The 25,999-nt window shown below is 43.0% G+C and overlaps 1 protein-coding gene across 4 annotated transcripts in view; it reads left to right on the top strand.

Annotated features, from left to right (window-relative positions):
* sdk1a (sidekick cell adhesion molecule 1a) overlaps nucleotides 1-25,999 on the top strand; it is a 371,124-nt gene that overhangs the window by 293,891 nt on the left and 51,234 nt on the right. For all 4 annotated transcript variants that reach the window (XM_072676364.1, XM_072676365.1, XM_072676363.1 and 1 more), the window contains 5 exons: nucleotides 5,779-5,888; nucleotides 6,264-6,414; nucleotides 10,761-10,998; nucleotides 13,428-13,543; nucleotides 17,996-18,185. In XM_072676364.1, the coding sequence (XP_072532465.1) occupies nucleotides 5,779-5,888; nucleotides 6,264-6,414; nucleotides 10,761-10,998; nucleotides 13,428-13,543; nucleotides 17,996-18,185 (805 nt within the window). The remainder of the gene's footprint in view (nucleotides 1-5,778; nucleotides 5,889-6,263; nucleotides 6,415-10,760; nucleotides 10,999-13,427; nucleotides 13,544-17,995; nucleotides 18,186-25,999) is intronic.

The following is a 25,999-nucleotide window of genomic DNA, read 5'->3' as shown; positions in this document are numbered from 1 at the left end:
CCCTCACCACATTTACATTTAAATTTATGACATTTAGCAGATGCTCTTCTTCAGAGCGACTTACAAAAGTGCTTCACTGTTCACTCAGAAAATAACCTTAGCTACTTTGTATCAGCTAGGATTCAAAAGACCCCTCTGAGCTGAGATACTACTAAATACAGAAGTCAATATGGAGACGCAGTACTCTACATACTCTACACTCTGCCTAAGTACTCCTGGAAAAGGAGGGTCTTCAGTCTGTATCTGAAGACTCCGATTCAAAACCTTGACTCTGGTCTACAAAGCCCAGAAAGAACCAGCCAGCCCCTCCGTACTTGATGGCGATGGTCAAAAGCCGATCTGCACCAAGAGCCCTTCCAGCTTCAAGTACGGCTCGGCTCGACCCGCCATCCCTCAAAATCCACGGAAGACAAGCGTCCAGGCTCTTTTCTGTCCTGCACCAAAGTGGTGGAACGAGCTTCCCCTGGGTGTCCGAACGGTAGAGTCCAACGCTCGCTGTCCTCAAACCCAGACTGAAGACCCTCCTCTTCTGAGAGTACTTGGGTGAATAGCAGAGTGGTCTCCTTACTGACTTGTGTTTAGTAGAGTCTAAACTTAGAGGATCTTTAAATTATTAGTCTATTCAAACTAGCTGAGGTTTTTCTTGGGTAAACAGTGAAGCACTTTTGTAAGTCGCTCTGGAGAAGAGCGTCTGCTAAATGCCTTTAATGTAAATGTAATGGAAATAAAGTCCCTCTGAATGAGCGTCAGACAGATGCTATAAATGTAAATGTGAAATTGCACAAATTTCATTGTCGGCTACTGCTGCTGACTAGTTGCGCAGCAGCTTGCTGTGGTATAGGTTTGCCAGTAATAAAAATAGAAAAGTCAGCCCTGCACCTTTTCAAAGCTCTTTGTTTGATCTTGATCCACTGTGCAATTTTAATATTATGACTAAGAAGCATAGCGTACATTATGACCGGGCTTAGACGGCTTTTTACCCCAGCAAAGCTCGACGCTCACTGTGTTTAGCAAGCCTGCTGCATCATTCAGCAAGCTCAGTTTTAGTATGCATCCCTTTGCTCCTCTGCATTTCTGCGAGCATCTCTGAAACTTTCCATTAACTCTGACAGCATCCTCCTCCGCACCTCTAAGAAATATCTGAGCGGATGTTCGTCCCACTCGTCCTGCTGGCGACTTCTGCAAAAGTTGACGACAGATTGAATCATACCACGACTTGTAATTTGTAATTGACTTAACCTTCTAGGCTGGCGTCGGCTGCGAAACTGCTGAGGGAAAGCCAGGCCTTTCATCTACAGGCACTTGAATTGCTAAGTTGATTGAGGCAGGGCTATCTACAGCTGCAGAAATCCGTCACGGCGGGGGTTAGGGTGGGTTGGGGGGGTTGGGGGTGTGAGCTGGTGCATACACACAAGCTATGAAATACAGCAGCAGTCACCGGCATAAGGTGCCATGCGTCGCACATCGATCACGTTGGCATAAATGCTTACCACATCCAGTACACCCCATTGGTCATCGTAAATCTCCTTGAGCACTCCTTGAGCTTTGATTGGTTTGGGCCTGGCCTGCACATTGGGTCTGATACTGCGCTGCGTAGAAAGAGCACTTTAACCTGTCCTGCTTTTAGCCCTGCATTTCAGCACTGTCCCACAAAAACCTTGTATCTCAGTTTTTGCCATTTTTTGACTTTTTGACAAAAAATGTGAAAAGTGTGAATCTGGCTTTGTTGGTTTTTTTTTACACTGTATCAAATTTTTACAATGAACGGACCAATAGAAATGCTTCAATCTGCCTTATAATCAAATCTTTTTACATTGACTTCCATTAAGAGTTAAGAAGATTTTATTTCCGTTCTCCTGTAAAGTTGCCGTTTTGGAGATACAATGTTTTTTTCTGGAAAACATGAAGTAAATCTGGACACTGCATATTTTTTATATATCACATAACAGCTCAATTGCGATTGTAGCTTCTTGCTCTCATGTACCTTGTAGATTTTGCCCCAGTGCTAATGTTACCGATTATTACCGGCATTGCCAGTAAAAAATCGGTAACCAGTAATCGGTAACCAGCGCTGTGTTTTGTTTGCCATTGATATTTCAGACATGTAATATGGTATCTGGAAATAATCTTCAGCCTCAATGAAAACTGCCATTAAAAATCCCCCATGCTTTCCTACTTCCTATATAGTGTACTAAGTCATAAAGTCATAAACTATAGGTTATACACCCAAATAGTGCCCTATACCGTCACGATAATCCTGTTAAAGACTTATCGTACAATCTATTGACACAACCTCAGAACCTTCTGCTTACTTCAGAATCACCAATATTTTAGACAGTAGTGCTATTTCCTGCTCTCTGTCGGAGGCGGGGCTTGCAGCACCTCCATGTATACAGGTGGACTGCAGCAGGTGACGACGTCACTCCAGGCAAAAAAAAAAAAAAAACAGCATTTAGAAAATGTGTTGCTAACATCTGAGGCTGTAGGAATTGTCAAAAAACTAACAGTCTCCCACAACTATTAATTATTAATTATATCATTAAATTGTAATTAAGTTATAATTATAAATGAGCAATTATAATTAAAAGTTCATTGCTGTTCAAAAGGGTGTCATTATGTTGTAATTATGCTTATTATGTTATTATATTATCATTATATCAGTGGGGTGAAATAGTCTTAAAATGACAAATGTAAATATCGTTTATCACAATTATTTCTGAGACAGTATATCAGTCCAAAATAATGATATAGTTATCGTGACAGGCCTGTACTGCACTGAGTGGATATGGCTGGATACAAATGGCTTTCTATTAGAGAAATAATGCAAATAGAATTTGGATATAGAATCAGCTATTTAATGACCTACAAGATAAACCACACAGGGTGCTGTTTGAGGTTCAGCTACCAATTCAGTCAGTCAAAAAAAAAAAACAAGTGAATCTGACTGAATTCTTTACGACCGCAAATTTTTTGGATACTTAGGGCCCAACACCACCAGGGGGCTACCAAGAGCACCAAGATATCGTGATAAAAAAAGACATATTTAAAATAAAATTAACATTGAATAATAAAATGAAATGGTATTACACAGCTAAAAGTGATTTTTATATTCATTTATTTTCAGAGTTGGTTCACCAATACTAGCTTAAACAATGTTTGCTGTTAGCTGCTGCCACTGTTGGGCAAATGTGGATATTCGCCGCTTATGTGGTGGATAAAGGCCCAGGCACTTCAGCATATTGTACAATATCTCTCTCCCTATGAATCAACTGGTGGTGATATTGGGGGGGGGGGGGCAAAATGAAAATCTGCTTAGGACCCCATAAAGGCTTGGGTTGGTCCTGAATGGACCAATAGAAATGCTCGAAAATGACTTCCATTAAAAGTAAAAAAAAAAAAAAAAGTTTTTAGCTTTAAGTTATAATTTTAGTGATTTTGAAGTTTTTTCATATTTCTAAACACATTTTTATCGCAAACAATAAGCAAAGGCATATTTGGTATCTAAAGTTTGCATCTTTAACCTGGAGCTATGAAGTTGAGGGTTTATAGCTTAGTCTAACCCTAACCTTAACCCTAACCCAGTCTGAAGTAGGCTACAGCTGTGGACACTGGTCATAAAGTGGCCAGCTGTTCTAACCCAGCATTCAAACAGGCTATTGACACTGCTCATGTTTCTTAACTCTGGTCCTCACCCTCCAAGACCAGGGATGAGAAACACTGATTTAGAGCACAGCACAATGGCATGGTGTTGTGGAGCACCATAGAACTTAACTGCATCTTCAGTTGAAGAAGCTAAATATAAGCATCCACCCAAACGTCTGTAGAAGGAAACTAACACCAGAACATCAGTACCTATGCCAGGTACTTATGAGACTGTCAGGGCTAAGAGCTAACCTGAGAGCCTCACAAGCACCCATCGCGTTTGGTCCTTCAACCACAGCCTCAGGTCCTCTTCTTTGGAAGGAGGTGGATGCATTGCATGGTGCTCCACAACACGCTGGTCTTTTTGGGCTGTGTTTGTAACACTGTTGTTTGAGCGAAAACCTACTATTTGTCCTCCAGTTACTGTGACACCCTCTATCTGGGCATATTCTGCTATTATCACTGTGGCTGTAATCCGTGTCAACGGATCCGCTGTTGCACCGGATGTTCCCCCTCCCATTGTTGTCATGGAAAATAAGATGAATATATCCACCAAATACGAAAAAAGACCATTTTTCTGAACTGCATGCCCAAATCATCACACGCTTGCCTCAAACCCTGTTGAGAGTTCTCTGGAGTGTGCTCAGGCCATGCCAGAGAAGTGTGTTATTTAGACAGAGGACAAAGCCCTTGACTCCAAACAAGCCCATGCACAACCCATAAACCTTTAGGAGGTTTGACAGGAGCTAGCCTGAACTGACTATAAGTGGTAAAAAAATCCAATTTGCACTGGAGCTACGAGGCTAATGGAGCTAACAAGTACTGAAAGCTTCTAAACACCAATTAGCATCGTGAGAATCGTCACACTCCTGCCTCCAACGGCTCGAAGTTGCATAGGCTTGTTTATGCGATTTATGTAACAGTGAAGTCCAGAATCCACAGAGGTGGAGGATCTGAACTGTATAACTGATATATGTGAACATGCGGCCACTGCTGCTGTCATCGAGACACAATGGTGTCTACACAAATGGACATATGTATGGGACAGTCATATTAAAAGGCAGCTTTCAGCCTTAATTCATCCCTGTTTTTGTCCATTCTTAAGGAAACGCAGAATCCGTCTCCTCAAACACTGCTGCATTATGTGGACTCTCTTCTACGTAACTTTATACATACATTGAGCACTTTATTAGGAACTAGTAGTGAATGTGAATACTTTTGACACCTTTGCTTACATAGTACACTTTAAAGGCAATAGGATACAATATGAGATTTTGAGTTTTTTGAATATATGAGAGCTGCCAGTTCCATTGAGGCAGATGTTATTTCCAGATGCTTCCTCGCTGTGACTTTGTTTGTGACTGTAGTACATAAAGGTTGGACCGTCATTTGCAAGCAAAACACAGCGCTGATGCCACAATGCCACCAATAATCAGAACATTAGGCACTGGGGCACTCTTTGGCAGAAGCTACAAGCTGTATGAAAGTAAGAAGCTACAATCCCATTTGAGACATCCACTGTTATATGATATATATTTGAATATCATCCATGTTGCTCAGAAACAAACCTTGTATCTCCAAAATGGCATCTTTACAACAGAAGGAAAAGCCTTCTTAACTTTTAATGGAAGTCAATGTAATGTAAATTTTATTCTAAGTCATTTTGGAGTGTTTCTATTGGTCCATTCATCAAGAACAGACCAAAAAGAAAAGTTATACAATATTAAGAACATCTACCTGATTCATATTATGTAAAAAAATTAAAACCCTACAAATTGAGACACAAGCTTATGGCAGGGCAGTGACAGTACATGTGTGATGTATTCAGTGATTGGTTGACCCATGCGGACACTGTTTGCCCTTGGAAACTGGACACTGTGTTCATTTTGTGGACTTTCTTTGGTTTTCCTGTTCAGGTTCTTTTGAACCCTGCGCTCAAACACTGAAAATGATGCTATTGAGTTGCTGAAAGTAATAAATACCATCTAGTCAAGCCTGATTTGTCCAATCAGATAACAGTAGCAGTAACTTTATGGACAGATTTATCATATCAGACAGCTCAACAATCACAAAGTGTTGTAATTCCGTCCCGTGGTGGTCAGTTTGGCGTTTTTCTGAAGTGTTTGTGATGTGCAGGTGGGCAACACTGAAGAAGAGGAGGAGTGGAAGGTGCTGTACGAGAAGGAGAACGATCCAGAAGCTCAAGTTCTGGAGGTGCCCAGCCTCACCCCTTTCACACACTACAGGTCAGTGAACACTCCTCACAGAGAACCCTGCAGGAGCTCTTCCTCAGCCAACCTGTTCTTCTCTCCTTAGCGGTGCTTTCCGTCTTGCTCACCGTGGGGTTTTGATGAACTGCGCTGCCTCTGTGTTTTTTCTCCACTCTGCAATTTGTGTCAGACCTTATGGATGTCGCTGCAGTGCCGCCATTTGTTTCTCTCTCTGATAAATGTAGAATTTATGCTAATTGCAACAATTAGAATGTGGATGGTAAAGCGCAGGGTGGCTTTGCTGCCTGTACAGCTGTCTGCTTCCACCCTGAATACCCAAGTAGGGTTCAGGTGGCCGGGTCCCCGCAGCCGCAGGTGTTGCGGTACTGAAGTGTATGCGACTCGTTGCAGGTTCCGCATGCGGCAGGTGAACATAGTGGGCTCCAGTGCGGCCAGCGAGCCATCTAGAGTGATCCAGACCTTGCAAGCGCCTCCGGATGTGGCCCCTGGCAGCGTGACCGTGAGGACGGCCAGTGAGACCAGCGTGTGGCTGCGATGGGTGGTAGGAGCTCCTTCTTTATGCTTGTGCCACGGCAATTTGCAGCTGGTAGCTGAGCTCCATGTTAACAGTTAAGCAGTTCTGCTCAATCATTTATTAAGTAGCATTTGTTTTACTGAACCTGAAGCCTAAAAGCCAGAGCACTGACTGGACGAACACGAACAAACACAAGTGTTGGGTTGGTGCACTACGGCTGTTTGTGTTTTTTTGTGTTTGTCCGGAAATGTTTGGCCATGACATAGAACAGACCTTTTTGCACATGCAGCTGCACAACAACGGAAAATTTAGCTCACACGTCCCTGCTTACCATAGCAAACAGCTCACTGATTCCAGTGTTAAGCTTGTTTTCTGCTAAGCTAAGACACCGATAATGGCATCATTTTGGTTGGCAAGGACTTGCTTATAGCCCAGAACCTCAAACACACTCCCCTGGGGAGATGCAGTCCTATTTATTTTTTTGTATTTTGCCATTTTTTTATTTGAGATTAAGCTTTTCAAAAAGCTGCTGGTGCTGCTTGAATGTAAACCATGTAAATAATGATACAACCAGGTTTGTCTCCATTTTCCAGTTTTTCTTTAGTGAGAGTGAGAGTTTTTAATATCCACTGGAGGAGCTCTGACAGTGATAAGATCATCCTTTATTAGTCCCACAGTGGGGAAATTCACAAGATGTGAATCAGGACGGGTCTAAAATGATCACAAGTTTCAAGTTTCAAGAGTTTATTATCATGTGCACAGCAGAAATGAGCAGTTACACTATACAATGAAATTCTCACTTAGCAGTTCATCAATTTACAGACATAAGCTTATAAATATCAATATAAAAAGAGAGAATCATAATAAATATAATAAAAAAAATAAAATAATATATGTATAATATATATATAATATAATAGATATATAAATTATATCTATCCACTAAAGTACACTAAAAACAAGACAACCATAGTGAACATTTCTGATGGACTTTGGCTTCCACTTTCATCCCATACATGCAGTGAACACACACATACACACCAGTGAAAAACACACTGTGGACAATGAGCACACGTGCCCGGAGCAGTGGGCAGCCATTGCTGCGGCGCCCAGAGAGCAGAGAGGGAGAAGGGCCTTGCTCAAGGGCCCAACAGTGGCAGCTTGCTGAGCCCGGGTATCAAACCCACAACCCTGTCATCAGTAGCCCGGAGCTCTAACTGCTGAGCCACCGCTGTAAAGCTAAGTAAAGAAAGTTAAAGACCTGAGTTTAGTGAAAAACTCGGTACTACGTAATTCAGCCTTTTCTCTATGAAGAAAAACACATACATGGTCGATCTGGACGGGAATTCTCACAGACTCATATACTCACAGAGGAGCCCCCGTGAAAAAAAGAATAACCCCAGGTTTGATGGTGTGCTCTGGTCTAAAAAAGTGTGATTCAGTGTTAAGTTTTCCACGTTCAGCTTTGAGAGTGACACAAAAAGAATCAGCTTTAACTCTACTGATTTATTAAATCTGTCCCTCATCAGCCATCCCACAACATACAGCGCATCCTTAAAACACAGAAATGTTCCATTCCACCTTAAGGGGTGCAGACATTACAGAAAAGGAACTCACTCAGGGTACGCCACTAGCTTACAGGTAGCCAGAACTTGCATACGAAAGGGTTCAAATGGGCGAAATGTGAGCCCTCCTTTTGGCCTTCTGCTGCATTTACCCTTTAAAATGCATGGGGCAGAGATGCTCAGTACATCCAACCAGATGTTTTCCCGCTGGGATTTTGAACTCTGGAGGGTGTGATGTTGAGTATAAATACATGGCCGGTGATCCGAGTCCCTGTCATTGGAACAAAAAGGACAGGGAAGCCTGAAACTGCAGTGAGCTTTTCCTCTGTGCTTCACTGGAGCGTTTGAAAACAGAACGAATGGCACTTGTTGCACCAGCAACAAACGCCGGATATCTTCTGATTGGATAGATTCTTCCCATTGCCCGGATTCATTTGCATAAAGCTAATTTCGGCTCAACTTTTTTGTCGCACCACATGCACCGGACCACTGCTTTTCATTGGAGGCGAATGGGATACGGCGTGGTGTGTCGTCGCAGCAGGGCAGTGTAAATGCAGCGTTAGTCAGCCCTCCTGCAGCAGACGTTTGAATTAACTGTAGCTGATTTGTGCTACCATTTCTGTAGTGGGGCTGGAGAGCCAGCCTGAGCCTTAGCACTGGGCAGCATCTCCTTGGAGCATGTTTACCCTTCTGTTGTTGTTTTGTTTTTTTTTTTCTTTTCTTTAGATGATAAAAACGGTTAAAATCCTTTTCCTGCAAATGAGTGCGGTTCTAAAGCCCACTCATATTGGGATTGTAAAACATTACCTTGTGCAGTTCATGATACCCTGACATTTGTAGCTCTGCCGGTTGCCATGGAAAGCACTGAAGCGATATATTATTACAAGTCCTGTCTGGGGAGAGGGAATTGAACGGAGCTAAATACAGTGGCACGGAGCGGCCAGGTAGCTGAATTCAGCTGCATTATTCAGGCCTATTCAGTTCTTTTCACTGTGTGTTTCGGAGAAGTGCTCCGTGTAAGAAAATAATACTGAAAGAACCAAGGTAAGCACATCCTACCTAATTCGCATGGTTCTTCAAGAGAGGGTCATTATGCTGTATTAAATGTGCTCCACCGAGTGCGGGCTGCTTCTAGACGTCTATTGATTTCCCCATGAAGTAAAGAATGCTGATATGTGGGAGCCCAGGCCCAAATTGAGCTTCTCAAATTGAAGCTCTTTACCGCTCCGATTAAAAGTGAGCGAGCGCTGATGTTTTGGCCGGTCTGTGACATCGGCCTAATTTTTTGGAGCGCTACCAAAATTGTTAAGTCGATTCTGAAGGCGCATAAAGATGATGAAGCATAATCAAGCATGAGTTATTCTTTTATTGGGGCATGTCAATTTAATAGGCTGCCCATCACAAGAACAGCAAGTAAGGCCAGACGTAGCAAAGCCGTGCCAATGTGAGCCCACTGTCTCTCGCTCGCTGCTTCTCTCTCTTTCTTCTTCCATCTGTCTCTCTCTGTTTGTCCTTTCCTTTATATCCCGATCTCTCTCACTACGTCTCTCTCCATCCCACTCTATCTATCTCTCTCTCTATCTCTCTCTTTATCTCTCTCTCCATCCCACTCTATCTATCTCTCTCTATCTCTCTCTTCATCTCACTCTATCTCTCTCTATCTCTCTCTCCATCTCACTCTATCTATCTCTCTCTATCTCTCTCCATCTCACTCTATCTATCTCTCTCTATCTCTCTCTCTCCATTTCTCTCTCTATCTCTCTCTATCTCTCTCCATCTCACTCTATCTAGCTCTCTCTATCTCTCTTCATCTCACTCTATCTATCTCTCTCTATCTCTCTCTCCATCTTACTGTCTATCTCTCTCCATCTCACTCTATCTCTCTCTATCTCTCTCCATCTCACTCTATCTATCTCTCTCTCTCTATCTCTCTCTCCATCTCTCTCTCTATCTCTCTCTATCTCTCACTTCATCTCACTCTCTCTATCTCTCTCCATCTCACTCTATCTCTCTCTATCTCTCTCCATCTCACTCTATCTATCTCTCTCTCTCTATCTCTCTCTCCATCTCTCTCTCTATCTCTCTCTATCTCTCACTTCATCTCACTCTCTCTATCTCTCTCTCCATCTCACTCTATCTATCTCTCTCTCCATCTCACTCTATCTCTCTGTCTCTCTCCATCTCACTCTATCTCTCTATATATATCTATATCTATATATATCTATACTATGTCTCTTTATCTCTCTCTCTCTCTCTCTCTCTCTATATATATATATATATATATATATATATAAATCTCACTCTCCATCTTACTCTGTCTCTCTTTTTCTTTCTCTCTATCTCACTCTGTCTGTCTCTCTCTCTCTATCTCTTACTCCATCTCACTATATCTCTCTCAATCTCTCTCTCTTTCTCTCTCTCTCTCTCTCTCTCTCTCTCTCTCTCTTTCTCTCTCTCTCTCTCTCTCTCTCTCTTTCTCTCTCATTCACATTTTTGTTTCTTTTTCTCGTTCTTTTTTATCTCTTTTTCTTTCCCTCAATCTCACTCTTTCTCATTTTCTCTCTCTCTTTCTTTGTATGTCTCTGTCTCTCTCTGTCTCCATTCCTTTCTCTTTTCCCTGTCTCTCCCCTTCATCATCTCTCTTTCTCACTTTCTTCCCTTTGTCTCTACCTCTCTCTACCTCTTACTTACTCTCTGCATATGTCCTTTCATCTATCTCTCTTTCCCTTTCTCTCACCATTTCTCCCGCTCTCATTCCTCCAACTCTCTAATTTGTCCTTCTCCTCATTCTCTCTCTCTGTCCCTCAGCCGCTGCCGGAGACGGAGTATAATGGTAATCCGGAGAGCGTGGGTTACAGAGTGCGGCTGTGGCGGGCAGATCAGCAGGGTGAGTTCAGCATCCGGGAAGTGAGTGACAGGCTGGAGCGGGAGATCACTCTGGAGGGATTGGAGGAGTGGACCGAGTACCTGCTGCAGATCCAGGCCTTCAACTCCATCGGCCCCGGGCCCTGGAGTGAGCCCGTGAGAGGCCGCACGCGCGAGTCAGGTTCGGACACACACACACACACACAAATATGCAGAGAGCCGTCTTGCATCACTTCAAACAAACAAAGCAACATTGTTTCTGCCAGAGCATCTCAAACAGATGCCTTGTGAAATAAAGCCCCCCTTCCCGGCGCTTCTCGGCGCGCGCATCTGGAAATTCCCATTCTCTTGTTAATCACATTTCGGAATGTAAACAGGTGGTTCTCCGATTCAATTTCATTCTCTTTATGCAATCATCGCAGTGGCCTCCTCCCTGTTCTCAGCGCAACACCACGTTTCTCGGCTAATTCGCACCGCCGCTCCGACTACATGCCTCCGGTGCTGATAAGCCGAGTGCTGATTGCCTCGCCTTGCGGCCCGCGGGTTTTGCCTCTTATCTTTTATCCTCCTCCCTGCGAGACACCCACAAGTGAGCCCCGTGGCCTCCCAGCGGCTGCAAAGCCGAGCAGAACCGCTGAGAATCAGCCTTTTAATAAAGCTGTTCGGAGGGCCGTGCCTGGCCAACTGTAATCAGAAAATGAGGTGCGTCTGGAGGGGCTGATCTCTAATAGGGGTGCCATGCGCTAATGCTACGGAGGGGCCCGGGGCGAACTGCCTCCCCTCCCAACCCTCCACTGCTGACACTGGGGAGGCATCCAATCCAGCCTGAACAGTGGCGGTGTGTTGAGACATAAAGGTAAAGTTTTAAACATTTACTGTTGTCTCAGAGAATCAACCTGAACCTGCTTATTGAGGTCTGATTTAACTAGTCCGAGGTTCGGACTAAAGTTTTAGCTTTCTGTTTGCAGTGATGTGTGATAAGCCTTAACTACCCGTGTGGCTGATAGTAGCTTATATTAACCAGTTTTTAATATTCTGCATTGCAAAGCAGTACCAACTCCGTTCTAACTTCAGAACCTTGGGTCTGATTGTGTGATTCAGGCAAGTACTGCGTTGGATTGCAGTCATTTCCAGAACTCTAGACATGGGAGATAATCAAACTGAGTAACAGCCAGAACTTCACTTTTGCTCAAATCTTACTTTGAGGCAACCAACCTCTGAGCTGTTAATCAGTTCTTGGGGTTTCCGTAATCCGTTAAACATAGAGACCATATGAATAAAATAAATTAAAAAATAATAAAGAATATATCACTTATATTTATTTATCTGCATGGACTTTTATTCTCTATCATTCTCACTCACATTTTCATCTTTCACACTTTCATAGTTTTATTGTTGTTTTTATTCCTGTTTTGGTTTTTATTATGATCCGGTGTCGACCTGAGGAGGATGGGTTCCCCTTTTGGGTCTTGGTTCCTCTCAAGGTTTCTTTCTCTCGACCCGAGGGAGTTAATCCTTGCGACTGTTGCCACTAGCTTGCTCAAAAGAGGCTCGGACAAAGCGTGGTAAAGCTGCTTTGTGACAATATTTGTTGTAAAAAGTGCTATATAAATAATAAATTATACATTTAATTGAATTGAATAATTTAAACTAATCACATCATAAAACTATATATTTGAAAAAAAGAAGAGGAAGCAAAACAGACTCTAAAGGGGAACCCATCCTCCTCTGGTCGACACCGGACAACACAACAAGAATAACTTGCGCACCATCTGCGCACCATCAGGCCCCTGCAACTTATCCAGAATGCAGCGGCACGAGTCGTCTTCCACGTTCCTAAATTCAGCCATGTCTCTCCACTGCTGCGTTCTCTTCACTGGCTTCCTGTAGCTGCTTCCCACATCAGATTCAAAACCCTGACGCTGGCCTACAAAGCCAAGAACAGACCAGCCCCTCCATACTTGATGGCAATGGTCAAAAGCCGGTCTGCACCAAGAGCCCTTCGAGCTTCAAGTACGGCTCGGCTCGACCCGCCATCCCTCAAAATCCACGGAAGACGAGCGTCCAGGCTTTTTTCTGTCCTGGCACCAAAGTGGTGGAACGAGCTTCCCCTGGGTGTCCGAACGGCCAAGTCGCTCGCTGTCTTCAAACCCAGACTGAAGACCCTCCTCTTCTGAGAGTACTTGGACGAATAGCGAATAGAGTACTATGGTCACCTTACTGACTTACTGACTAGAGTCTAAACTTAGAGGATCTTTGAATTATTAGTCTATTCAAACTAGCTGAGGTTTTTCTTGGGTAAATAGCAAAGCACTTTTGTAAGTCACTCTGGAGAAGAATGTCTGCTAAATGCCGTAAATGTAAATGTAAATGTAAATAACTGGGCTCAAACTGGACTGACCACCATGCTTGCCTTGTTGGTTTAGTTAACATGTTAAATGTGTGTATTCTCTGTATGTATTTTGTATAGATTTTTATTCTAAAATCTTCAAATTTTCCAAAGTTTTTACAAACTTGTTCACCACAATGTTGCTCCTGGACGTTTGGGCTCCAGTGCACTTACAAACCTCCTGTATGATCTTTGCGTGTTTGTCCGATGTGTTTGAGCAGTGCCCTCAGCATCTCCCGAGAACGTGACGGCCGAGGCCATGAGCTCCACACGCATCCTGGTGACCTGGGGACCCGTGCCGGAGCCTGAGCAGAATGGCAACATCCTCGGATACAAGGTAGCTACCCACCTGCAGCTAGCGCATACAGTGGAGGCATGTAGTGGGAAGGATACTGGAAGAGCGAAGGTAAACAGATGGAAAATACAAGCTCTCCACTCTGCTGAATAAATGTTTCTTAACAGGGTAAAGGCTGGGATTTCATGCATGATCAAGCCCTCCTAGGCTCGTGGACCACACTCTATATGATGAAATGTCATGCAAGACTAGATGCTTGCGCTCCTAAGCAGAGAAGGCAGTGTGCTTTGTGATTCGTGGCAGTTCAGCATGTTTCTACTGTTTGTAACCCCCTGCAGGTTCCTCCTGAAATATAGTTTTCTATTCGAGCTGACAGAGGTTTCTAAGCTTGCTGGCTGGGTTGAAAAATGACCTCATTATTTATTGATTATAAAAAAAGAAATAAACACAGAAACACAACATCAGATTCACAGTGGATACAACAACTTTCTCAGAATGTAAATTCTCTTGGACACGAGCTGCTAAAGATCTGCAACTCTCTGACCTTCTTGGCCTGAGGGGACTTTTGGGTCAAAACATTTTGCTTAGACAGAAACTAAACTATAAAAAAAAACTCAACTGAAACAGCTTTCATGGAAATGGACAGTGCTCTCCATGATGTTGGGACAAAGCTAAATCAGATTGATCAAAGTATTTGTAAATCTGACGTTGTCAAAAGAAGCTCTACAGGAATCCAGTAATCGGACAAGAGATCAAGTGACACTTCCTCAGAGCTGGAGGAAGAAACCTTGGGAGGAAACAAGATTTACAAGGGTAGTAGTGATGGGAAGAGTAATGAAGTAATAATGAGTATGATTAATGGAGGTAATAATAATAATAATAATAGCAAATAGTTAGAGTCCATGTAAAAAAACTAGTCTGTGGCAGCTAGCAGTAGCAGGAGGGTGGACCATTGGTGTCAGACCAGATAAGTGGGCAGTCATTAACTTGGAGAAGGTAAGGAGAGCTCTGATTGGATTTATAGAGAACAGAGAACGTGAACAGTATCAGAGTGTGGCTGACGACCCGGGTAGATCTGACCATACCAGCCTAACTAAAACAGAAAGCCAGAAGGTAACACAGACATGGGAGCACCCTGAAACACCGGCATCCGCCCTTAATATGTTCCTCTGCTCCACAGTTTACAATTTCCAATCAAACCAATCAGACGTGATTAAAGTATTTGCATACATTTTGCACACAATGTCCCCCACCATGTCCCCCCTCATTTCAGGACACCATAATGTTTGTGACTTAGCATATACATACATGCATAACTGCAATCTGGACATTCTGTTTGATGGTTTGCATCTTGCATTGCGTTTTTTCTGTTCATGAAGTCAGAAGTCCTCTCGCAGATCATACTCTCTGACAAATACACACCCACCTCCTGAGGCTGTTTCTGATCTGTCACCTGAGGATTTTTTGGAAGATTACTAAGGATTGTTCTTCCATCAGCAGTGGAGAACTTCCTTGGCCTTCCAGTCCCTATTCGATTAACAAGCTCACCAGTCTGTTCTTTCTGCTTAATGATATTCCACACAGTTGACTTTGGTCATCCCAAGGTTTGACCGATGTCTCTAATGGTCTTATTCTTGTTTTTAGACTCATAATAGGTTTGACTTTCTGTGGTATGGCTCTTGTCCTCACATTAAACACTGCAGAGGTGTTTGGGAGCATAGACGTAAGCCTAGGCATCTTATTCCTGTACTGATAAAGCAGTGGAAGACACCTGAGTAATCCTAAACACCAGTGAGGCCTGAAATGAGGGGGACTATGTAAATATGTGTTGTAATTTTAACATGGTTGAACTGAAAGTCTGGACTTTGGACTTTAATGACGTCTGATTGGTTTGACGTGAAACGTTAAACAGTGGAGCAGAGGGTGGGGCATGTCAGGGCAAAATGTGTCTTTGTCCCAAACATTATGAAGGGTAATGTACATCAAGATAACACTCGATCCCAAGACTGTCCTTTTTCTCCCAGGCTTTCTCATTAAGCATTAATGTCCCATGTCCCATTTTTGTCCTCACTCGGGCTAATGAACTGGCTGCTAAATGCATTAATTGTAAGACTAGCTTATAGAAAGGCAAATATTTGCAGTGGGATGATGAGCTGTGAACCCATATGTTCGGAGCAGCTTCTCCAGGCTAAAGTCAACAGTATTTAAGACAGGCGGTGGGCTTTATCGGAAACGCATCCGGCTGGAAACAACAGAAGACGACCGGGAGCTATAAACCTCAACCGACTCTGCCATACTGCAGAGCTCAACCCAAAACCCAGTTCAAATCTCTGCATCACAGTGATTCCTGAACCCTTGGTTATGGTCTAAGTCCTAATCAGGAGGGTCTTGTTAACCCTATCATCCCTAATTAATTATCAGCAATATATTTAACATCTTTAGGGACAACCCTTTACATCCCTCTGTGAATCCGTCCTGAGTCAAGTCAAGTCAGATTTAATTTCATAGCGCTTTTTACAACTGTTGTCGTCACAAAGCAGCTTTACATAATTAGTAATTAATAAAAGACAGAGACAAAAAAAAGAAATAACGTAAGACATGAAGGATCAAAGACCCCCAGTGAGCCCTAACGGCGACAGTGGCAAGGAAAAACTCCCTCAGAGCTGGAGGAAGAAACCTTGGGATGAACCAAGACTCACAAGGGGGACACAACCCAGCCTCCTCTGGTCAGAACTATTTATAAATTATTAATAAAAATTACCAAACCAGATACAACAGATAGTTTATGGTGGTGATATTAATAGTGGCAGATAGTTACGACTCTATTTAGGTTTTAACATGATCATTAAACAGGTAGCAGCGGTAAGAGGGTGAGCCACTGGTCTGCTATGGGTGATGGTGGGTGGGGGGCCTGATGGTCGGACTGGTAGGTGGCAGCTGGTCTGACGCAGGTAGAGGGGACCTCAGCGGGCAATCTTCCAGCAGGTCGGGCTGGGTGGCCATTTACTCTGAGCAGTATCAGAGTGTTTCAGACAACTCAGGCAGGTCCTAATTAAAAGGAGAGAGCCAGAAGGTAACACAGACACGGCTGAGACATGCATGTCTACCCTGAATACACAAGGACTGAGCAGCATGTGGAATTAGACATTTTTGCGACCCGCTTTGAGGTCTGCCGTTATTGCTAGATGCACTGTGCTAGTTTCTGAGCGAGCACATTTCTGTCCATGGGTGATTCTTCAATTAAGAGAACTTTTGTGTCCCCAGGTTATAAAGTCTTTAAAAAAATACTGTAGGAATACTATATACATATTTTTTTGAAGATAACACTTGCTTGTTGTAACCATGGAAACAATGTCTGAGAGGGGAGCATATGTGAACCAGAGTAGAGAGAAGAGTGACATTTTGATGTGTGGAAAAGTCATTTGAGAAGTAGATTTATTTAGCATCATTGCTATTGATACCGGAAATTAAATCATCACATTATTTCTATGTTTTTTAAAGTTCATCTTATACTAGCTGTGGAGTAGTGTTATAGGAAACCAATGACCTGTGTTTTGTTTTGGTTTTTTTACCCTGAAAAATTACCATATAATTACCAATACAAAACTGGTTGTGATGGTAATGACACCTGGTGATGGTAATAACAGGTTTTCAGTTTCACCATTAGCATCCTTTTTAACCGTCTTTCAGTCAGAATCAGAAATACTTTATTTATCCCTGGAGGGAAATTACAGTTGTTACAGTTGCAACCATTTGTGTAAGAGTGAACACTGTGGCTGTAAGACATCTGTAAAGAGATCTAGAGAATACAGAAAACATTAAAGGATTTTTGGACTGACCTGGACCTGTCTGCACTCTGACACTCTGCAAATAAATATTAAATATTGGAATTCTATACAAGCTCAGACTTGACCACTAGTCTTCACTTTCTAGCATGTAAACATACTTGCTTTACTCTCTGTGGACATCGCTTCTAACAAATGCTTGCAGCTGCTTTGGGTTGCACTCATTGCTGACACAGATGTCCCCACAGAGAAGTGCTTCAAATAGAATAGGACCCTCTGGAGCAGATAATCATGACCCTACTGGCACCATGTCTAATGTCAGAAATGGACTAGAGGGGTATCAAGCCCTCTGAGCATTGAGCTGTGGAGCAGCAGGGCTGTGTTCAAAACAGGGAATGAGCTGCTGTCCCAATACTTTTGTCCATAAAGTGTATTTGCTGAGAAAAACAAACCAAACATCTTACAAATTCTTAGCCTTGTTAGATCATGTCCTTTACATGTTAAAAAAATCACACTGTTAAGAGAGTGGAGCAAATGGAATGAAAGCATTAAAGGGTTAATTCATTGATTAGTTGGTTCAGGTTTGTTAAAGCTTGAAGAAAATGCTAAAATATTCAACGCAGTGGTACGCCAGGCATCCTGCCGGGACCCACTGGACTAAATATACCAAAACTATCTGAATCTAATCTAGTCTCTTGTCGTCTTGCAGGTGCTGTACAAAGAGAAGGGTTCTGGTGCTGAGCCGCAGGTGCAGGCGGTGAAGGGGAACCTGACTCAGTCAGTACTGCTGAGGAACCTGCTGAAATACGTGCAGTACGAGATCCAAGTGCTGGCTTTTACACGTATAGGAGACGGCCAGCTCAGCAGCCCGCCTGTGCTGGAGAGGACCAAGGATGATGGTGCGCTGTATTTCCCTCAGTACTGCGTTATTTACATATTTACAGCTTGGAGAAAAAGAGGCCGTCTGAAATGTTGTTGTTTGAAATCTGTAGCACAGCGTCTTAATTAGAATTTTTAATTAAAGTAAAATTTGATGAAGTGAGTTTTACAGTGGATGTAGGATTAAATGACTGAAATTCAGTTTCTGTTCGTTCACATTTTCAGATTCACTTTCACAATAACATCCAAGGGTCTAACAGGCAAAAGTATTTGGACACTTCAGACAGTTTGCAGTTTGCTTCCCTTGCTCCAGATCCAAGACTGAAAATGATAGTGGTATTAGTGGTAGTAACATTGAGCCTGGCAAATTAGCCATCAAACCACAGGATGTGAATAGAAGTCATACAGAACACAAGGTCACTGTGGATTGGGTGGATATTCAGCAAACTTTCTGATCCATGTAATTTTCCAGACTTGTGAGTTTGATGTGTCTCAGTTCTGTCTGGTAATATTCTACAGCAATCTGCCACAAGGGGCCATGTAATACCATGGTTTCCTTGGTGAAATCACTGGCATCCTTAGCTTTTATAACACTGCAAAAACACAGCGCATTAACATGTAGGATAACTGAGGTGTGGTCGTATACTGTGTGTGTGTGTGTGTGTGTGTGTTTAGTGTTTTCTAAAAGCTTTAGTAAAATTTAGTTTCAGAGATTTCATGTTTGTCTCCTACAAACCTAAAAAAAAGTCAAATTTAGTGGCCCAGAGTGGCTCAGCGGTCTGATGTGCTAGCCATGCCATTTTGCCATCAGCAGCCAGAGTCTGAGAGAGCACAATTGGCTGTGCTCTCTCCGGGTGGGTAGATGGTGCTCTCTTCCCTCATCACTGTTAAGCGATGTTGGTCGGCAGGCATCTGTTAGCTGTCGTGTGTTAAGTCCTTACCCTCCTAGTGTCCAGAGCATTGCTAGTGCTAGGGGGAGCTATTAATGGGTGGGTTAATTGTCAGTACCTAATTGGGAGAAATTAATTCATTGATAATTTATTAATTCAAGTCATTTTGCTACAGAACAATTTTACCATTTTCTGAGAGTAAGTTTGCTGGTTCGGACCCTTCCATCAGCATATGATGATTTGGGATGACTCTGGGCTGAAGTTCAGGTGGCCTCTGCTTATGGTAGAAAGCCAGTCCCTCCTCTCTGAGAAATATAGGGAGCAGACAGGGAGGTGAAGGGTTGCAAAGACTTGTCATGGACACATAAACAAGATAGAGATGGTATTTATACCATAGGGGCTTCCTTTTCCTAAAATGGTGTTATTTCATATTACCACTTAACAGAACTTACACAAGACACAAATTCGTACTATTACGTTAAGTTCAGTTTACATTGTTAAGTTAACATTTTTAAATTAAAGCAACATTATGTAACATTTTTACCATAAAATAACACCTTCAGAATCACATTGATGCTTCACTGACTAAAAATAGCGTGTAAATTGTTGCTCCTCCAGGCTTGGAACGCTGCTAACTTTTGCACTTTGTAGCTTTGGTGGAGGACACCGCTCACGAGAGCTATGTAACATTGCGTATCCCGAGTAATATTTGTGTATAATCCTGTAATATTACTCATTACAGTTCATGTGCTTCTTTACCTTCTGTATCTTTCAGCTTGTCCAGAAATGCATGTGTAATGTGTGTCCTGTAGGGGTGGTTCAAATCGCAAATTGCACTTCCCGACTGTAGGGGGAGCCCAGAAGCAGATTTTCGCATAATTCTATAATTCTTTTTTACAGAGGTGTTTAGTTCAGGCTTGTAGAGCATAAGTCAATCAGTTAGGTAAAGTCCCTGATCAGGCTGCTTTAGGAGCCCAGTGTTCTAAACTTTTTTGCCCTCCAGCCTGCAAGAACTGAATTTAGACCCCCCTGACCTGGAGGAATCTGTTTGGGAGGGAAGTGTTTAAAAGCATCTCTGATGTGTTTTTGATGGACATTTAAGGAGTTATGACTCATCAGCTAAGATTTTACTAAGCACTCTCAGGTTTTACGAGATGATTAATTAATAGACGCCACATACTGAGGGTAGCAGAAGTGGACAGATTGATGCAGCCATATCTTTATTAAAGCGGGAGATAAAAAAAAATAGAAAAAGATCTCAGGAAACTCTTGCTGCTTCAAGTGCGATGGTCTGCTGTAATGGTTTCATGTTTTTTACATGCAGTGTGGGCACACAGTGCAACAGCAAGTCATTTCTTTCTTCCATGATGCTTTTCAGGATTTATGTGCCTTCATTGACTGCTTCTCGCTGCTGTTCGAGCCTCAGAATAGCTCCCCGGAATGGCCTTTTTAGGACGGAATTTGGTTACGCTGTCATACAAACCAATCTGGTAAATAAAAAATCAATGACGCAACAAACGCCGTCGATTCTAGCATGGATGGCCTCTGAATGTTTATGTTATGGACTGCAATATGAAGCAAGCTCTCGAGTGCCGGCATAAATCCGAGCAGTGAAAGCTTCCAAGGGAGGTCTGCTGTTTTGCCATCTATTAGGAATAATGGTCATTCACCCTGACAGGATTTCACAAACAGATCACTGCAGAAAGTAATACACAGCGAGCGCAGACCTACGTGTACACTGGGGACCCTGAGAGCGGTGTAAAGGGGGGTGTATTTTTCAGGTATGGCGTGAAGAAAGCCGTCCTCAAGGTTGCTCTAGTTCACCAATAAAATAACAGATGTGCTGAGAGGTTTGTCGCACTGCTCTTAACGAAGCACAATTACAGTTGGTAAACCGTTTATCTCATTTAGCTCTCATTAAAAGTTAACTAAATTCATTGAGCTGCACTTAATTTCAAATCAAGCACTTGCACTTATTAGACTTGGAAATCTGTGTAATAAACCATCTGCTAGTATTCCTTTATATATCAATTTGGATGGGGAGGGTTAGTGGTGTGCTGCAGTCTCAGAGAAGCCTACAGCTCACTTTTTTACAACGGGGTTAGACTGGGAATTTGTGCTGACTACCCATCTATCATGCTCGTATGGGGGGCATGGGGTCTGAGTGGCTTTGTACATGTGCTGGGCTTCCCAAATAGGCCATATCATTACAGCCCACCTTAATCTCACATGGGTCCCATCTAGGCATCATGTGCAAGGTACAACCCAGATGAGGTCCATGTTAATCGCTGACCACGGTGGGCATCCATACTTAAGGCCAACGTGGAACCTGTGGACAAAGCTTTGTGGTTCCCAATTAGGCTACCCATGCAGGCCCCATATGGGCATGTTATCTGGGTTAATCACAGCTAAAATAGTGTAGTAAATCTGTCTGAAGAAGGACACTGCACTGATACACTTCTGTTCCCTGACATAGAAACAGTGGAAATGATGCCTAAAAGGTACAACATGGTCCTTATGGTCCAATTGTGTATCTTAGCCCTTTGAATGTCATGATTATGATTCAGTTATTAATCTTAGTGTGGAAACTATTCGGGATTGTTTGGCTTAGCATATCTTAAGGAGTACCGCAGGGTTCTGTTGTAGGGCCTGTGAAATTTATGTTATTTTTGACAGTAGTGTAGTTATGAGAACGAAGAAAGGTAGTGTGGGTCTTCAGCAAGAGTTAAAAGGGTTAAATGGGTTTGAAAAGTGCATATTTGTACCTTTTTTAAAAACAGGATTGGGGGAATTTCGAGAGGAGGTATGCCTGAACCCTCAATCTAGCACCCTATAAATTCCATCTCATACTTATATTCGAGTTTCAACACAATTTTTATCTGGGGGGGGGGGGGGGGTCTGGCCTTTAAGCACAAGAAAAAGCCATCCCAAAGTTCTCTGAGATCTCGCCCTATATATTATCAGTCCTGGAGTCAACAGAAAAACGACCAGCTTCACATGCATTAGAATAATACATACAGTGAGTCCAAGAAGTATTTGATCCCTTGCTGATTTTCTTCGTTGGCCCACTAATAAAGACATGATCATTCTATACTTTTAATGGTAGATGTATTCTTACATGGAGAGACAGAATATTAAAAAGAAAATCCAGAAAATAAATCTAAGGAATATATATTAATTGATTTGTATTTCATGGAGTGAAATAAGTATTTGATCCCTTAGTATTCATTAGCAGTTCTGGCTTTTACAGACCAGTTAGACACTCCCAATCAACTTGTTACCTGACCTGAAGCCACCTGTTCTCACTAATCACTTGTGTGAAAAACACCTGTCCACAGAATCAGACAGATCACACAGATTTCAAGTCTCCAACATGGGTAAAACCAAAGAGCTGTCACAGGACCTCAGAGTCAGAATTGTTGACCTTCACAAAGCTGGAATGGGCTACAAAAAGATTAGTAAGGTGTTGGATGTGAAAGTAACAACTATTGGTGCAATTATCAGAAAGTTTAAAGAGTATAACATGACAATCAACAGACCTCGGCCCGGTGCTCCAAAGAAGATTTCGCCTCGTGGGGTGGCAATGATGCTGAGAACAGTCAGAAATCGTCCTGCAACCACTCGGCAGGAGTTAGCAAATGACCTGAAGGCAGCTGGGACCACAGTTTGCAAGGAAACAATTGGCAACACTTTGCGCAACAATGGATTCACATCCTGCAGTGCCCGAAAGGTACCCCTGCTGAAGAGAGCACATGTGGAGGCGCGCCTCAAGTATGCCAATGATCATTTGAAAGATGAACCAAGTTATTGGGAGAAGGTTTTGTGGTCAGACGAGACCAAAATTGAACTTTTTGGCCTCAACTCCACCCGCCATGTGTGGAGGAAGAAAAATGCTGCCTATGACCCCAAGAACACTGTGCCCACCGTCAAGCATGGAGGTGGAAGCATAATGTTTTGGGGGTGTTTCTCTGCCAAGGGTACAGGGCTACTTCACCGCATCACTGGGAAGATGGATGGAGCCATGTACCGCACAATCCTGAGGGACAACCTCCTCCCCTCTGCCAGGGATCTGAAAATGGGCCGTGGTTGGGTCTTCCAACATGATAACGACCCTAAACATACAGCAAAGGCAACAAAGGATTGGCTCAAGAAAAATCACATTAAGGTCATGGAGTGGCCCAGCCAGTCGCCAGACCTCAATCCGATCGAAAATCTATGGAGGGAGCTGAAGGTCAGAGTTGCCAAGCGACAGCCCACCAACCTTCATGATTTAGAGAGGATCTGCAAAGAAGAGTGGGCCAAAATTCCCCCTGGTGTGTGTGCTAAACTTGTGGTTAACTACAACAAACGTCTCACCGCTGTGCTTGCAAACAAAGGCTTTGCCACTAAGTATTGAGTGTGTTTGGCAAGAGGGATCAAATACTTATTTTCCTCATTGAAATACAAATTAATTAAAATATATTCTTTAAAATTATATTCTGGATTTTTGTCTTGATATTCTGTCTCTCCATGTTAGAATATATCTACCATTAAAAGTGCAGAAGGATAGTGTCTTTATTAGTGGGCAAACAAAGAAAATCAGCAAGGGATCAAATACTTCTTGGACTCACTGTACAGTAATATTACCCTTGCCACCCTTCGGCTCCACCCCTGCACGTAAGACCAAAGCCTGGGGCCTTTTCTAGCACCTGACCCAAGAGAGGTCCAGAGAGTAGCATTATTATGCTCAAAAGAGCTTTTCAGACGAGCCAGAGCTGTGATATATATATATATATATATATATATATATATATATATATATATATATATATATATGTGAGGTTGTCTTTTAATCCGTCCGGCCACCGAGTCACGTTAATGGAAATGGTATGCTGGCAGCCATGTGGAACCGTGCAGCTCTCTGAATAAGAGATAACAGGTCTCTTTTAAGCGCCACTGCAAACGGAGCCCCCTCTGGACAGCCGAGTCTCTTTTATGATGGAGACGGCTGGGCTGTACCGTCCATGCTCGCTCGACCTTAGCACCAATTATCTCTGTGTTTGCCTTTTAAATTCCTCTCCAGAACAGGGCTCATTAAGCCATACCATGTGAAACGCAGTCCTGGGTACATGCTGGCCTTCATATGGAGGAGTTGGTTATGGAGGAGATGTTACAGGCCTGGTCTTTATCACTGGGAGTGTAGTGCTGAATGCTACGGTATGTGTGTAGATGAACGACTGCTCTGGATCTGCCCTGCATTAGTCAAGAGCCAAGAAATAGGACCTCTAGCGGTTCAGAGGTGGTGAACACAACACTGGAACCATTCTTTTCCTTTAGATATGCTTTTTATTTTCAAGCCATCAACATGAAGACAGGGTGTAAAATGTATTTTTCTGAGAGGCCTATCCTTTAATCATGCTCCCCATGTTTTACAAACTGGTATAGCGGTGTGAGTTGATCAGACCTGTTCAGAAGAAGCGTTGCTAATTTTGCATCCAACTTCATCCCCCTCACTTGTAGTAATCCTCTCCATTTTGGAAAAGCACTTTCAGTGGAAACTCCTGTTTAATGTGTTTCTTGGCATGTCACTTTTACAGGGTGCTTACAGGCTTCAGATGGAGATCAGGTAGAGTAATGAGAGATGGGGAGGAGTAACAGGACTTTAAGGAGATGAAGTGGAGTAATGGGGCATTGAGAAGATAGGCTGGAGGCAGAGTATTTGGTTGTGTTGAGGAGATGAGGTCGAGTAATTCGCCATTAAGGAGATGGAGAGGAGTAACAGTATATTATGGAGATGGGTTAGAGTAATGGGGCGTTGCAGAGGTTTGTGCAGAGTAATAATAAGGAGATGAGGTAAAGTAATGGGGTGTTGAGGGGATGGGGTGGAGTAATGGGGATTGAGGAGATGGGTTGGAGTAATAGGGTGTTGAAGAGATGGGGAGGTGTAATGGGGTGTTGAGGAGATGGGGTGGAGTAGTGGGGTGTTGAGGAGATGGGGTGGAGTAAAAGGGTGTTGAGGAGATGGGGTGGAGTAATGGGGTGTTGAGGAGAATAATAAAGTAATTATTAATTATGTTGTTTGATATTCTGCTGGTTTCTCTGTTCTGTTTTAGTAAGAAAGGGGAGGGAAAATGGACTAATGCTACTTTAAACATCCTGTTATTGGGTCTCTTTGCGCTGTCTCAGCAGGCCACAACAGCATCCCGGACACTCATCCATTCTTAGTCACTTGATCAGATTAGGAGGAGGTCATTAACTGGTTCACAGCATCTAAAGACGGGCCAAAAAGTGATTTTATTAGCGCTGTCTTTAATGAAATAATTACATCGCCGATTTTCTAATTACAGATTCATTAACGGGAGATTTTCTGTTTTGTGATTTTGTGCATAATAAGCAACAAAAGCTGCAGTCATCTAAGTCTAATCTCTCCCAACTCCTGCCAGTGCACAGCGAGGCTGATAGCAGAATGATGAATGCGTGTAATACAAAGTGGCGAGAGGAAGAGGCATCCTGGGAAAAGCTCCACTTTACAGTTTCAGCTTCTCATCTTAGCATGTGTGGACACATGTCCCTGTAGTCCCTCATACCACAACTGTGGAAAAGCAATACAAATCAAATCCATGTCCTATGTGATCAATTTGTAAGTGCCATAACAGCCAGGAAATGAAGTACAGGGTCTGTCTAACCAACCATTGCAGCTTGGCAAGAAAGTAAGCAAAGAGTTCAGAAGCAGCCCCGGTTTTGATTGGATTTGATATACTGCTGGGTTCACACTGGAGAATGAGACCAAGATCCCAGTGGCAGCAGTCTGTGGGTGGAGGGGGGTTGTGGGCGGTGTCTTTGTGTTAGCCTGTTTGTGTCCCGCCTGGGGATGTATAGGCCTGTCTAAAAGAAGCACCTGGGAAGCAGAGGAGAGACAGGCCGGTGGGATAAGGACACATTCCCCTTAATCAAAAACCTACTAA

The sequence above is a fragment of the Salminus brasiliensis genome, chromosome 3 (assembly GCF_030463535.1).
Source record: "Salminus brasiliensis chromosome 3, fSalBra1.hap2, whole genome shotgun sequence".
Taxonomy (NCBI): domain Eukaryota; kingdom Metazoa; phylum Chordata; class Actinopteri; order Characiformes; family Bryconidae; genus Salminus; species Salminus brasiliensis.
The sequence above is the reverse complement of the archived record's forward strand: the minus strand, read 5'-3'. Positions and strand labels throughout refer to the sequence as shown.